Source organism: Balaenoptera physalus, assembly GCF_965194825.1.
Source record: "Balaenoptera physalus genome assembly, chromosome: 21".
Taxonomy (NCBI): Eukaryota; Metazoa; Chordata; class Mammalia; order Artiodactyla; family Balaenopteridae; genus Balaenoptera; species Balaenoptera physalus.
The window spans coordinates 26113444-26130333 of record NC_138902.1 but is presented as its reverse complement, the minus strand read 5'-3'; the positions used below and the strand labels follow the sequence as shown (position 1 = coordinate 26130333).

Sequence of the window (16890 nt, the reverse complement as noted above, 5' to 3'; positions counted from 1 at the left end):
TTGGTGTCCTGGAGCTGCCAGTACACTCAGTTACAACTTCAGCTGTGCTAAATCCATAACTCAGCATTAGAGAATATAAATAATGATCAGAAGATGTTGGCTTTAGGCTAAATTTATCAATCAAATGAACTGAACTGTTTCCAAGAAAAAGTCATACAATTTCTTTTCACGGCAAATGTTCTTAAAATGCAGTCCTCAGATGGGCAGCAACAACATCACTAGAAAACTTGTTGGGATTGCAGTTTCTTCACCCCTACCCTAAATATCAGAAACTCTGGGGGTGGGGCCCCCCAATGTGTTTTAAAGGAAGCCCTTCAAATGATTCTGATGCACCTTAAAGGGACATAGACATAGACTGGGTCATAAAATATAATAGATTGTGCTTAAAAAGATACAAGCACATATTTGAGATGCTGCCAATGTATATAGTGAAGGAAGTCCTGAAAGAAAAATATGTGAGAAAGAAAAGAAAAAAAAAAAAAAAGGAAAAGAAAGGAAGGGAAGGGAAGAGAAAGGAAAGGGAAGGGAAGGGAAGCGAAGGGAAGGAAAGGAAGACAAAGGAAAAGAAAAACTAAGTTTTTCCTGGCTCCTAATCTTGTGACTAGACTTTGTTAAATCTTTCTAAAGGAATAAAGCTGATGCCTTGGCAAAAGAAAACTTCGCTCATGAAGCTCTGATAAAAGACCACAGGAAACATTTGTTCCAAATTTTGCATAACTGTTTGCTCTATCTGGAACCTCTGATAAAAGATGACAGGAAATATTTCCTTCAACCTTTCAGCTACTGTTTGTTCTAAGGGAAATTATTTTTTTCTTTTCAGCTAAATGGTTGTTTTCTGCCAGTTGGGTTTTTTTTTTTTTTAGCAAAGAGAGCAAAGTTACCTCTCACTCTAAAAAAAGACACACCTACAATCACAGGTACACATTTGTACATAGAAAGATACATGAGTGGGTTCATGTAAATCTGTCTTTTAATGTTAAAATTAAAACTTATGGGTAAGTATAATATGTTGCTATATATGGCAGATATGTAAATTTAACTAACTAATTATACTTGTTCCCTTGCTAAAATTGGATTTTAATTATAAATTTCAATTTGAAACTTTTTACCAAAGGGCCCTAGCAATTCCGTGTGTAATTATCATATTTTCCCACGTGTTTGGTAGAAGTATGGAACCGTGGGAGAGCTCTCCCAATCAACAGGAGGACACTGATAGTTGTACAGAATCTGTGAAGTTTGATGCTCGCTCAATGACCGCTTTGCTTCCTCCGAGTAAGTAGAATAAGAGTTTTTCAAAGCTGCACTGATTGCCCTTTACCTCCTTGTGTTTGTAGTTCTTGTACCTATCATCGGAATAGTGGCAGGTACAGTATTCTAGAGTTCTGCAACTCAGCAACTCATCTTGTGAATTAATTATTGCAGGAGCAAAAAGAAGCAATCGTGGAGAATGTCCTTAGAGTTAGTGACACTATGTAAAATTATGGTCTTGAGACTTACCCTAGATGTGTATATTCCATCTGCCAGGTTGGATTTCAAATTTAGTCACCTGACAGATGGAATATCCCATCTTGCTTATAGTGTGGTTGCTCCTTCTCTTTTTTAAAAAATTATTTATTTATTTATTCATCCATTTTTGGCTGTGTTGGGTCTTCCTTGCTGCGCGCGGGCTTTCTCCAGTTGCGGCAAGCGGGGGCCACTCTTCGATGTGGTGAGCAGGCTTCTCATTGCGGTGGCTTCTCTTGTGGAGCATGGGCTCTAGGCGTGCAGGCTTTAGTAGTTGTGGCTCGCAGGCTCAATAGTTGTGGCTCGCGGGCTCTAGAGCTCAGGCTCAGTAGTTGTGGCTCACAGGCTTAGTTGCTCTGCGGCATGTGGGATCCTCCTGGACCAGGGCTTGAACCCGTGTCCCCTGCATTGGCAGGCAGACTCTCAACCACTGTGCCACCAGGGAAGCCCTGCTCCTTCTCTTTTTTCCTTCAATTTTCCCCCTTTTCTTTATTGTTTTCTTCTCTTTACTTAATTTTTTTCTCCTTTTTTGTTCAATCCCTCATAGAACATTATTGAACAATGTCTAAACTTTTGTTTTAATTTAGGAGTTTACAACCTGGAAACAAAATTTCCTTCTTTTTTATTAAACAATAAAGACAATGGCCATAGGAAAGAAATTTGTATTCACTTAATCAGAGAAATGTCTTCCTTTGCTAGTAAGATTCCCCTCTACATTGAGTTATCTTTTCTACAATTAGCATCCCATTATGTGAATTGGTGTTCCATATAAGCAAATGATACTAAAATATTACTATGTTCTGAAATATCCAGAGAATGGGCTTCATTGATCCATTCCAAAGTTTAATCAAAATGTGAGTCATTTTATTTCATTTTTTTCACATTATATTCAAATCATAAGAAGCATCCAAATACAAAACTATTGAGATGGAATTGGGAGAGACAATTTGCATAATTATCATTGACAATAATGTTTCTCTTATCTCACTTAAAATCTGAAAAAAGGTATAATTATATAGTTGCATGAGGAATTTTATTTTCACCCAGAATATATTCCCATGTGAAGTAGAAGAATGAAATTTAGGTTTGCATGTATGTTGGTATGGTATCAATACTAAAATTTTCCAGCTAGTGCCCCCAAATGAGACAAGTACAACTTGCAGAGAATAGTAACTTTGTCCTGGATGTTTAGTTAATGGATAAGAAAATCAAATGTCCATACTGATGCCTGTATTGGCTTCTTCTGTGACTGTCCCTTTCGCTTTCTACTGAATAAATGAGAACCTATTTTTTTGTTCCCTTTTTATTCCAATAGGTTTGATGCTAACAATATAATTGGAGATTTCAAAAATTTTACGTAAGAAGAGTAAGTTTTCTAACAGTAGGTTGGGCTTTTGTTTTTCAGATCCTAAAAATGGCCCAACTCTTCAAGAGAAAATGAAGTCTTTCAAAGCTGCACTGATTGCCCTTTATCTCCTTGTGTTTGTAGTTCTTATACCTATCATCGGAATAGTGACAGGTACAGTATTCTAGAGTTCTGAAACTCAGCAACTCATCTTGTGAATTAATTATTGCAGGAGCAAAAAGAAGCATTCAGTCTTTTGTATATGGGAGATTCATAAGGGTGACTTCACATCACAAAGTGTTCCTCAAAGTTATTTCATGAAAAAATAGATTCTGCAAAGTTACTAAGTAAAAAAGATGTTTTTAAATAGCATAGAAAATGGAAGTTTGAGATAAAAATATAAGTATGTAAAGGTAAGATGGAAAGAATTAGACCATTTCAAAAATGTTATCCTCTGAAGTCCTATATATTTCTAATGGTGCATCATAAATTTCATGGTAAGTATTCTAGTTTCCAATGTGAGGATATAAACATGATCATTTACATTAATGATGCCTAAAATAAGCCAGTTGTTCAAGAAATACACTTCTACTCCTAGTATTGAGAGCAGAAAGAAGTATTCCTGTGAGTCTTCAGAGGAAACCTCGTAAAATAATGGCCTATCCCTCAGTAATATTCGTACAGTTTATATGGCCACATATTTCATAAGGGTATTATTTAAAACATCTCTAAAAATAACCTGCTAGCATCCTTTCAAAGAAAAAGAAAAATAGAACACTTTGCTTGGGTTCTACATGATGTTTTTCAGGTACAATTTTTTTTTTTGGAGAGTTTGGCTTGAATTGCGGATAAATTTGAGGATTTCTACAGAGGTGGATGGCTTGCGTATAACTCAAGCAAATCTGTAAATATTATTTTCCTCGGGAGCATTTTTGAGGGATTTGATTGGCATTTGAATTTATATACCTTGTAGCTCTCCTCTTTGTGAGCGGCAAAATGGACATATGCTCGAACAAGAGATAGGCTGGGAGGAAGATATATTTTTATGTGCATACTAATCAGATTAATAAGAAAATGCTCTTAATAAAGGCCAAACCTCCTCCGCCAAGAGACAACGTAAAGAATATTCCAAGACAAAGCCAAAATTCTACTAAGGAAGAAATGATAACGAAAACAACAATAACTGTAACATTTTTGTAATGTTTCTGAGCATGTACTATGTTCAGGCACTAGGCTATGCATTTTCCAGATTATCTTAATACACCTTACAGTTACCCTTGAGCAGACGTATGCTCACCCTCATCATCCACAAAAGGAAACTGTTCAGCAATGGAGTTGGAGTTCCCACCCCTGGCTCCTGACTCCTAACTTCTGTGGTCTGTTATCTCCCAGTGCAATCGGGTTTTTAGAGCAAAATATGGTTGGCCAGTAAAAAAACAAAACAAAACAGAGTTGTCATAATTTTAGCCAGGAAAATATTTTCCATATGTAAAAATCAACTCCTACTTTGAAACAAAAACAAAACAAAAACATTAGCCAACCACAACAAACGGAACCAATCAACCTGTCAAACCAACCACAGCCATCTAAGTAAAAGAACCTGACATGTTTGTCATTAAACAACTAACTTCCTGATGAACTGAGATTATCTATGTGCTGTTTATGTATATGCTTATCTGTAGTTTGAAATGCATAACTGAAAGATGTGTCATTGTTAGGGATCATTAGCTATCAGCCAGTTAGAATTTGATACATTTCATCACTTTTATACAAGCCGTGGCCTACAGAGCCAACCTGAGGGAGCGCAACTTCTTTCTACTAGGCCCAGGCAGAATACAAACTGAAGCCTGGAGAGACTTCGGGGTTCTAACCAAGTTCAAAAATCTCTGGGCTAGTCAACACATTTTTTCTAGGGTTGACAATGATAGATTTGAAGTAGCTTTGTTTCCTAAAACTATAGCATGTACCTATTAAGACTGACAAAAAGCTAAAAATGTTCAAATCTTATAAGTTCACATTAGCACCCAAATTCACCAGAATTTGAAACAGATCTCCCTGTGTCTATCATACTTGAATAAGAAACACTGACAATCCATTTACAGCTGTAAGTTGTAGGTCAGAATATTTTCCAAAAGAAAACTAAAATGCAATACATATCTCTACTTGATATCCAAAAATTTCAAATATAGACAAAATGTATCCCTGAAATGATAGAAATTACTCTGTTTTGGCAAATATAAATCAGTAGATAAAGTGTTATACATGAAAACTCTATTTAAAGTGTCTTATACATTGAAAGATATTTCTTAATTATAAAATCTTCTCCACACGCTACCTTTTCTTCAGAAGCTACTAGATCACTATCACAGTACAGCGACATAGAATAATGTTTCTGAAGAATAAGATATAATCTAAGATTAATGTATATAAATTGTTACTGATACACTGAAGATCCTTTAGCTCAAAATAATATAAATTTTTGGTAGAAAAAGGTTTTGCCAACATGAAAGAGTAAATGTGATCTGTAAAATCACATATAACTCTCTCCCTAGGTCTTTGCACAAGCCATAAAATTTGCCTCCTTTCAAATGTAAAATAGAAAAGTCACAAAATGGCATCTCTCTGATGATAATGAAAGAAATGAACATTTGAAAATATGAACTCTGGCATTCTTTACCTAGATTTCTGATACAGTATTAAATTTTTTAAAGAAAGTAAGGATTAAATTAGTTTTCATTCAAGATTTGGGAAAATAAGCAATATTGTGTTTTTAAATCTGTAAGCAAAAAATAGCCTTTATTGTCAGTTCATGTTGAACTTGGTATTAAAGAAAAATCCTTGGTCACATGACATTTTGTTAAATCAAGTCTTCCCTTTCTATACTGTGAAGAAGTTTTGCTTTACCCATATGAAATAAAAAGTATTTCCAGTGAAAGTAAAAGTTATATGGTTGAGTAATTAGATCAACATGTCTGAAGCATATATGTGCGTTAATATACGATATTTGTTTTTCTCTTTTGGGACTGACATATATATACTACTATGTATAAAATAGATAACTAATGAGAACCTACTGTATAGCATAGGGAACTCTACTCGGTGCTCTAGGGTGACCTAAATGGGAAGGAAATCCAAAAAAGAGGGGATATATGTATATGTATAGCTGATTCACTTTGCTGTACAGCAGAAACTGACACAGCAGTGTAAAGCAACTATACTCCAATAAAAAATAAGTAAATAAATAAAGCACAGATACTACCTTTCTCATGGAACACCCAACCTCCTCCCAATTTTTTTATATTACACAACATTAATTCCCCTTGTTATCAGTATTGGGCATACAGATATTGAATCTGAAATATTAATAATAATTAAAATATTGAAAAGTATCAAATGTATATTATGTGCCAGGAAAAGATCTAAGCACTTTGCATATATCAGCTCATTTAATTATTTAAACACTGACTAGTAGTATCCCATTTATACAGATAGTGAAATGGAAGCATGGACCAATTAATTTGCTCAAAGGCACAGCTTATAAAGGAAAAGCAAGAATCGCTAATCCAGGCAGTTCTCCTCCAGAACTTGGATTATTAACTGCTACCTAAAAAAGCAGTAATTATCATAAAAGAAAATTTTTTAAGGGACAAGTTTGAGATAATTTTGCAAATATTGTTAGTTTAGATTTCTGATTGTTAAAGTCAAAATCCATTCCCAGTCATTTTCTATTCCCAGAGTCGCTCAAGCAGTGCTTTATATATAGTAGGTGCTTAATAAATAAATCATAGAATTGATGAATCCATGAGTGAGGCTGTCAATCCAAAACTTGCTCCCTACACTTAATTTAATAAATGTGATGAGATCCAAGTAAGAAGTATACTATTTTGTATAATTTATTGATAAATTTAGAAATGTAAAATAATGCACATGCAATATGGTCTCAGTTGTGGATTATATCAAAATGTAGTTACATATTTTATTAATTCAAATAACCTAATTTTAAAGAGACTGTAACTAGGAAAATATGATATAATGTGTTTTTTTTTAATTGGGATTTAATTGCATATATAGTTTAATACTTAATATAATCATAGCTACAATGACAACCATCATCAAACAGCTTCTTTAAGTGAACATGGTGAAGACTCTGTAACTAAGATAATATCTTTCAAGGATAAGGCACTTTAATTTGAGTAGAGTTTGCACACGTGCCATCTGTGTGCTACTTGATTTACATGCCCTATCGCATTCAACCTCAGCACCACTGTAAGATAGTTATTACTTTTAGATCACCGGGGAAACCTAATCAAGGAAAAGATAAATAATTTTCTCAGAGTAATCCAGCTAGTAATGGAGGAATGGAACTAGATTCCAGAACCAGGCAGCTTGTTCCTGTGCAAATATCAAGCTCTCATTTGTGTAACAGGTACCCTGAGCTCAGGGTGGAACATAGTGTTTTTCATGTGTAATCTCATTTAAGTCTCTAAAACCTATAAAGCTGATACTACTGCCATATCATTTTATTAAGAAAACTGACAGATCAGATATCACTGTTTATGTAGATATACTTTTAAACAATAGTAAGTTACTCTTTATTGCTCAATAATGGTCAAATATGGAAAATCTTATGCACTCAAATTAATATGGATGAGACTGATATATACATAGCTAAAAGGTATAAACAATATAGATATATAAAGAGAGATGAAAAAAACAATAAAATCTTAACCGCCACTGATTATATAAAATGGTGTTTAACATTTTCTTCATTGTGTATAATTATATATTATTTTTATCTGCAAAAGTAATGTTTATGCTTTTCATTTTTTGAAACTCTAAACATATTTCTCTAGATCCTTTCAGAAGGATAATTAGCTTGTTTAGAGAACATATGCCCATTTGGAAATATATATCGGCACTTCCGCATGCCCCCAAATAGCATTTAGTAGAATTTTTTTATTCAGGAAATAATTACTTATAAGATTGTTCATCAAACTGTTCAATATATTAGTGGAAACAGAGGCAAACTAAATGAGTTTTGTTAAATAAATTTGGTAGAATCACACATAGAATACAATGTAGTTATTCTAATTATTTTTGTAAAACAATATTAAATAATATGCAGAAGTCTATGATAGAGTGCTAATTAAAAGCTAGTTTCCAGATTGTATATAAAATCTTGCTTTTATGATGATAATATGATAGTGGGAACAGAAATTTGATAGGCATATGCCAAACTGTTAGCACTTAATTCAGGACGGTGAGATTAATGGTAAATTATTTTTTCTTATTACTTGTCGTTTCTAAATTTTCTGCTATAAATATATGTTTTATAATAAGTAAAGAGGAGTCTTATAAAAACAATATTTTTTAAAGTTAAAACAACTTCTTTTATCCAGTCTCCTTCTCTACCAACAGTAAATTAGTTCTGTGGAAACTGAAAATGATAACACTCTGCTAGCTTAGCGATAGGATAAGGAAGAGGAGCCAACACTTTATTCGTACAGTGGGTAACACTAATATTTCTACCTTTATTGATACTACATATTGTTTCTGTCACATTATCATTTGTCTTCATAATAACTAACCTACTCAACATGTTTACTGCAGACATTGTGTTAAGCATTATCTCGTTTTACTCTAACTGCACACCTGAGGACCAGCATACAGTGTACTTCATGATCTCTAGAATTTACTCTTACTCTCAGAGCCACGTGCCACGACCCAGAAGATTCATCTAAGCAGCAGTTCAGAAAGAGTGACTTAACTGTGGGATAAACTCTAATGTAAATTGGGAAAAGGAGACAGTTTCCCTCTCAGCAGTATGCCTACCTTGGTTCATACTTTGTATATTTAAAATACATACCTGATTTAGGATACCGTTCAGAACGTTAGAATGGGATGAAGTGATGTGGAATGGAATGGTGGATGCATTTAAGGTTACAGGGCATGACTCTGTTTATTTTTACTTAAATACGCAGCTCAACTCCTGAAATGGGAAATGAAGAATTGCACATTTGGTTCAGTTAATGCAAATGATATATCTCCAAGTCTCGCAGGAAAAGGAAATGACAGTGAAGATGCAATGAGATTTCGAGAAGTTGTTACGGAACACATGAGCAACGTGGAGAAGAGAATCCAATATCTTTCAGATAATGAAGCCAATCTCATAGATGCCAAGAATTTCCAAAATTTCAGTGTGACAACCGATCAAAGGTTTAATGACGTTCTTCTCCAGCTAAGTTCCTTACTTTCCTTCATCCAGGGACATGGAAATGTAATAGGTGAAGTCTCCAAGTCATTAATAAGTCTGAACACCACACTGCTTGATTTGCAGCTCAGTATTGCAACATTGAATGCCAAAGTCCAAGAGAATGCATTTAAACAACAAGAGGTAAGAGGTTTGTATTGGAAGGTCATACCTGGGATTGAATCCAGACTCTCTTAGGGTATTTTAATTTTATAAATACTGTTAGAATGCCTCTTGAGACTCTCGAAACCAATTATAGTTGTTAGATTATCTTAGCAGATTTGGACAGATAGATACTCTGCATTTGCAAATTTTATACGAAACCCAAACTTTCTTCATCATCAAAGGAATGAAAACCTTATTTACATGGGCGAAGTACAAAATCTAAATTTTAAAATAATTTGTCACTCCCAAGAAACATCCATAAGTTTTTATGTGTAAAGGTAACTATAATTAAAGAATTAAAGTTTGAATAATGTATACAACATCTTATTACCATCACAGGATCAAATACACAAGACAAGAGAGCAAGACATATTCCAGACCAGTTGCTAGCAAAAGTTTCTTTGCAAAGGCCCAGATACAACCCTTAGGTTTTGGGGACCACATGGTCTCTTTTGCAACTTCTTAACTCTGCCACTGTAGCACAAAAGCAGTCGTAGACAACACGTGGACAAATGAGTGAAAATGTGATCCAATAAATCTTTCTTTTCAGAAAAAGACTTTGACCCATGAATCATAATTTTCTCACCTTTGCTCTAAACTATTCTGTGGCCAACCCTCTGGGTTACTTTGTTTTGATGAGAAAGAAATTAAGAAGCAAGTTGTTTAGTTCAATATTGAATTATTTTTTGTTGTTGGGTAATTATAATTGTTCCATTCCATGAAAATATAAGCATATGGATAAAATTTCATTACTCATGTGAAAAAATAATCTTCATACTACAAGGTATCTAAGCCCTAAGATCATAATTAATGTGAAATCTATAAATTTTCCACCATTAGCTCAGCAAGGCTGGCATCTTTGTAGTAGATTTTACTTGAATAGACCATTTCTTAATTAATGAGCTTGTTTTCTGTATAGATACAGTGTTATGCAGTAGTGATTGTTAAAAATGGATGTCCCTTACAGAGAGCAAAGAGAAGCCTCTGAAGCTGTAACATCAGGTGGCAACCAACTAAATTAATGACTAGAGAATAGACTAAACAGGTTAAGAAAGAACACCCTACATGTTTATTTTTTGTAAGATGCAATCACTGAGAAGACAGTGACATTGCTATTTAAATATGGAGACTGTTGGTGAACCTCTTCCTAACACCAACCTTGATATTCTGTCTCTGATCCTTGTCACATCTTCCAAAATCTGACTGTTAGTGTTTCCCACACGGTTAATAAGTACCCAAGCATATCAAATGCTATTGGAATATCAAGGACTCAAGCTATGGAGGAGTTAGAGAAAATTCTCAAAGAAACAACTGTCCCCAGGGCTGAGGAACAGAGGAAAGTAAAATGTCAGCTATGGGAGTAGAAACTGATTAAATTGGAGGGAAAGAGGAAGGGAGAAGAAATATTACTTTGTGTGGAAACAGTATCAGAGGAGCAGTGAGACAGGATGTGGAGAAAACGAAGATGGACACGATGAAAAAATAATATATTTGATATTAGTAATGTCCCCAACTCATTAGAGATTATAGAATATCTATGAACCCCTGTACATGAGGAATTGAAACCAAATTGGAAACCGTTTGGAAGGCAGTAGAAGTGCTGAACCTGTTTGAAGTGATACTTAATAGAAATAACCAAAATCTGGTGATCAGTGAGCTATTCGGACAGATTGCACTTATATTTTGGAAGGGGTCCCAGTATTAGATGTGGAGGTACAAGGGAAACGAGGAACTTCCAAAGTTAATTTTTTTTTCAAAGCTTTTTTTTTTTTTAAGACAGTAGTCATCTGTGGAGATTTGGAATCTAGGTGAGTGCTAGTGTGTGTGTGTGTGTGTGTGTGCACGCACGTGTGTGCTTGCTCACTGAAAACAATATTTGGAATCTCATTCTCATCGCTTAAAACAGTTGTATTCATCTTTGAATCTTTAGCCCAATGCAGGAATAAATAAATTAAATGAATGCCTCAATCAGTAAATGCTGTTTGAGGAAAAGGCTTATAAGTAATAGCAGCGTAATGTTTAGCAAGGACAGACCAAGCATTAATTTGAAAGAAAAAAGAACACTGACACAAAATGAAAGAGAGACGTGGGATTTATCCTCTCCATTGTACGTACAAAGGACTGTAAGAATGCAAAAATAAATGCCTGTTTCTAGCAGTGCCACTGGTGATAGACTGTGGACAGTGTGTGTGGGTGCTGTATAGCACTTTAAAAAATATATCAAATGCATTTTCTCTCTTCCTAATAAAACTTATTTCGAGTGAAATATGGTTAATGTGAGCACCACATGCAGTTTTCAAAGAAGGAAAGAAAAGGCAGCCGCAGCTTTAGGTATGAAAATCATCGGCGGCTCCCAGGGTTTAGGTCGCAAGATCACCAGCTAGTCCCCTGACCTTTGCTCTGTGGATATCAGGAACTACCTGACAGCTGGAGCAATTTGCAGCCATCTAAATGACATCGAGCATATTTACCACGTTGCTGCACTCTGCAAACATCCGTGATCACTATCCCACCTTTATACCATTAGTGTACACGGAAGATGCCAAATAGGGATGGAGGCGGTAGAGGGTAGAGAAATGCTAATCTAGAACGAGGTTTTGGATGGGGGAAGGCCATTTGGAGCAGTAAAAACAGATGTCTCTCTGCTTGAGTACACTGCTATTGCAGAGGCAGATCTGGTACATGTTCATTTCTTTCCAAAGGTTTTACTTGACTCTCTTGACCCTCTCCCTTCAACTTGTCCGGTCCAGTGAAGGGAGGTGAAATTTTCTGTTCATACCTGGATTAATTAACAATAAACCACTGGTTTATTTCTTTGTGCAAATGGGAAATGAGAATCTATCAACAGTTAAACCTAGAAGTCCTTAGGAAAGTATAGAGCATACCATGGAAATAGAGGACGCAATAAAAGAACAGAGAGACAGAAAACATTACCAGGATAGATGAGAAGGTTAGGTACACTGGAAAGAGAAAGCCCAGCGCCCAAAGGAAAACCAAGCAAAAGACTTGAAAGGAAAAGCAATAAAGAAAAACATTGTCAAAAACTTTATGACTAGATACTTAATTTGAAAAGCAAATTAAACAAGGTTTTATTATGTTTACTCTTACTCTACAAAGTTAAATATATTGATGATACCTAGGATTTGAGTGCAAAAGTAAGCATTCATGTACACTGAGAAAGAGTTAAAAAATGGTCCCATATGTTAGGAGGTTGGTGTGGCAGGAGTGAACAAAAATTTTAATATTTAGTCCCTTTGATCAGATCCACTTCCAGGAAGCTGTCCTATAGAAGTGCTTGTATAAATATGTAGATATATATAAAATGGTGTTCATTTCAGCATTATTTATGTGCAGCTCAAAACTCTATCAATAGGTATCAAATAAATTATGAGAAATACATACAATACAATTCCACTAAATTATAGAAAATAAAGCCGTCTCTAAGTATTTTAGTAGGTAAATATTCTTATATTATTGAGTGAAAAATAAAAGCATAATCCAGAATGTAGTACAATCTGTCTTGCTCACAGTCTCCAGATATGCACGCATGTATGTAAATACGCACAAAATATATATGTATTTGAAAACGTAAAGTAATAATGAAATCTCAAATGCAGAGGCAATAAAAAAACTGAACATAAGGTATTGTTAACATGCTAGTTGAGATTTTATTGAATCTGAAAAGCTATCCTTAATGTTCATTACCACTGAGAATTATGACATTAAACTTTGTTATTGCTATAAAACAATTTAATATACAAATCTATTGAATTTAAGGAACTGTAATTACTCTAAGTACAGTGTAAAGAATTTCGCTTTGGATAAATTAAAAACCATATGACAAGTTTTTTATTTTATTTTATTTTTAGCATTTTGACATGTATATATTTGGGAATAGAAGCATACCTTAGATATATATTTAACCAGTTTTTTTCTGGCAGAGGGTGTGAAAATTCAGCCATTCAGTTAAAAGAGGAATGCTTCAAAACCAAAGAATTACTATTTTAAAATTGTTCTCTAATTTCTATATTCTTATTCCATAATATTACTGTAATATTATACATTTTTTAAAAACCTGACTTGTAGGACTTCTTAAACTTATATATTTGATAATTATGTGTGCAACAAAAATTGCGGATGTTTGCTTATGTTTCACAGGAGATGAGTAACTTAGATGAGCGTGTGTACAATACATCAGCAAAAATTAAGTCTCTGGAAGAAAAACAAGTGCATTTGGAACAGGAAATAAAAGGAGAAGTGAAACTGTTGAATAACATCACTAATGATCTCAGGCTGAAGGATTGGGAACATTCTCAGACACTGAAAAATATCACTTTAATTCAAGGTAAAATATCCTCTCATTCTCCAGAAAATGATATACTAAAATGCACTGATATATGTAGAAATTTGATATTGGAAATTCTCTGGTTTTAAAATAGTTTACTACAAATTTTACTACAAATATCCAGAGGAAGGAGCCTTGAGATCATATCAAGACATGTTAAGATGACAGTATCTTGGTATCCTCTAAATGGTGATTTTAAAAAAAGCAAAAAACAAATGAAATTGCTCTTATGGTTTAATGAATTATTGTTCAGAATTTCTCATATGTACAAATACAAGTTTTCTGTGAGGCACAAAGTTCTCTACCTGTCTGTAAATCAAGCTTGTTAATTCTATTTTTCTAAACTTACAGATTTTTTCTTCTTACCTGATCAATTGTATTATTAATTAGAAAGGTCTTTTGAATTCTCCAAAAAAACAATGTTTGTCAATTTCTTTAGCTCCTATGAGTAAAACAGGGTGAATTGAACCTTACTGACTTCTAAATTAGTATATATATCATATATATTTCTATACTGGGTTTTAGTCATTATTTACATTTTAACTTTTTTTTTTCATATTTTACTTTCAACCTTTGTTATCCTTTGTATTAGGCTTGTCTCTTGTAAAGAACAGTTCTTAAAATTTACTATGCAATCTGGCCATCTCTTTCCACCATATTTATTTCTACTGTCATTTTGTGCTCCGTTTCTGTCCAGTCCCATGTTCCTTTTGCTTTCCTTCCATGTCAACTTTAGAATTATTTGAAATTTTTCTCATTAAACTTTTCTCTCTATCAAAGGCACCAAAAAATTTTTGGAAACCTTATATTTATTTTTATTTTGCTGATAGTCATCCTTAAAATTTATCTTAAAGTCACAAGTTGATCAGTATCTTCACCTTCATCCTCAAATATACAAGGAACTTAAAACGCTCTGATGACCCTCTTCCCCGGTTTCCTGCTGTCTTTGAGTATAGCTCATTTCTATTTTATGTATTTTTTAAACCAAGAATTTAGTCAAGATTGTTTTTCTTACATGATACAGACAATATTTATATAGATTAGCCCATGAGTTTGCCAGTTTTTCCTCCTCCTAAATGTATCTGTGACATCTCTTCTGGGGTCATTTTTTTCTTCCTGAAGTATTTTTTGGAGATTTGTTTAGTGAAAGTCCATTGGTGGTGAGATGTTTTGATTTCTTTTTTCTATTTTGTCCTTGATCTTTAAAATTGTTTTACCACATACATATTTCTTAGGGTAACAGTTATTATTTTTATTCGTATTTTCTTCTGGTTTATGGCCTTTCTTATTGCTTTTAAAATGATTATGACCACATTGCTTGCCATTATCTTTGTCTTTAATACCTGCAATTTCACTAGTCTGTGATTTTTATATTGACAGTTTTTGCATGTGGCATTTGTTTTACTTCATTTTCTTCCTAAATCCACTTATATTTGTGGATTAAGTCTATCATAAATTTGGGAACATTATCAGCTTCAGTCTCTTTGAATATTGCCTCTTCACAATTCTCTCTATCCTTTCCTCTGTAATACTAGTTAAATTCATGTTGGATCTTCTTATTCTAGCTACCATGTCTGTTAAGCTCTACTTTACACTTTCAATTGTTAATTCTTATTAGAACAAGAGAAACAGAAATCCATGTGATTTCATCTTACATAACACTAGTTTAGGATAATTAAGAAGTCTTAATATCCAAATTTTTACAAGAAAAGAAAAATTTAAAAAATAATTCCCAGAGACTATTTACAGTATGATTTTTGTTTCTAATGCTCATGATTTAGAAAAAGTAAATAATGTATATTTACAGACACATACACATTTAATGAGAATGGTTGTTTTTAAAATGCAAGAAAATGAGAAACAAAATTCAGGTTAATGATTGTTTTTGAAAAGGAAGAAGATGAATGAGATGGAAAAGTAGCTAAATAGATGGCTGTTTGTTGGGTTGTAAGGTTGCAGGTATATTTATTATTGTGTTTATAGCTAACTTGTATAGAATATATTGCATGTATTCTTTTTTTTTTATAGATTTCTTTCTTTCTCCCTTTCTTTCCTTCTTTCTTTCTCTCTTTCTTTCTCTCTTTCTCTCTTTCTTTCTTTCTTTCTTTCGGTTGGGTCTTTGTTGCTGCATGCGGGCTTTCTCTAGTTTCGGTGAGCGGGGCTACTCTTCTTTGTGGTGCATGGGCTTCTCATTGCAGTGGCTTCTCTTGTTATGGAGCACAGGCTCTAGGCATGTGGGCTTCAGTAGTTGTGGCACACGGGCTCAGTAGTTGTGGCTCACTGGCTCTAGAGCACAGGCTCAGTAGTTGTGGCACATGGGCTTAGTTGCTCTGAGGCATGTGGGATCTTCCCGGACCAGGGCTTGAACCCGTGTCTCCTGCATTGGCAGTCGGATTCTTAACCACTGCACCGCCAGGGAAGCCCCTATTTCATGTTTTCTTTAAGTATTACATTGAAACCAATGATAAAGAAAAATTGAATTAGTCAGCTTTCACTCTAACAATTAGACATTCCACTTGGGATTTCGAATTCCACTTGGGATTTCAATTAAATATCCCCAACTTTACAAATCCACACCCAAACCCTTAGTTCTTTTTCTCTCTCTCTCTCTTTTTTTTTTTTTTCGGTCATGCCACATGGCATGTGGGATCTTAGTTCCCTGACCAGGGATTGAACCTGCGCCAAACCCTTAGTTCTTGAGAGCACCTACCCTCATCCACCCCTCAAATCTGTTGCTTACCTAGTCTTGTCTGTCAATTGAGTCATTGTCCAACTAGTAACTCACTCCAAGATCTTGGAAGCAAGCTTTGATTTCTCTCTTTCTCTCACTCCCTGTATCCAATCCATATATGAGTCCTGTTAACTCTTCTTCCATACGATAAAACTCCTTCTCACTGTCTCCTCTGCTACGACGCTAATTCAAGCAACAGTATTACAGCCTGGTGTACTACATCAGCTTCCCAATTGTTCTCCCTGATTCTACTCTTAATCCATTCTACAGAGAGCAAAAGAGTGTTATTGAAATAATAATAATAATAACATGTGATTAGATCTTTTATCTCTTAAGATCCTCCAGTATCTTCCCATTGGACTTGGAATAAAATCCGAACTCCTACTTGATCTGGCACCCATCTACTTATCTGCCCTCTTTTCTAATTTTCCCTCTCTCTAGCTTGGAGAGCTGGAAGAATGAAAGTGCCATTGAACAGTATAAGTTAACAAGGAGGAAGTGCTGGTTTCACTTCTTGCTGTCATAATGTGCACTAGACAGCTCTCTCTCCC

General features: G+C 34.4%; 1 protein-coding gene across 5 annotated transcripts in view; it reads left to right on the top strand.

The window, feature by feature from the left end:
- The window catches only part of MSR1 (macrophage scavenger receptor 1), a 225809-nt gene that overhangs the window by 166960 nt on the left and 41959 nt on the right, over window positions 1-16890 (top strand). For all 5 annotated transcript variants that reach the window (XM_082444520.1, XM_082444524.1, XM_082444523.1 and 2 more), the window contains 4 exons: window positions 1166-1272; window positions 2909-3022; window positions 8830-9242; window positions 13422-13608. In XM_082444520.1, coding sequence (XP_082300646.1) covers window positions 1166-1272; window positions 2909-3022; window positions 8830-9242; window positions 13422-13608 — 821 coding nt within the window. The remainder of the gene's footprint in view (window positions 1-1165; window positions 1273-2908; window positions 3023-8829; window positions 9243-13421; window positions 13609-16890) is intronic.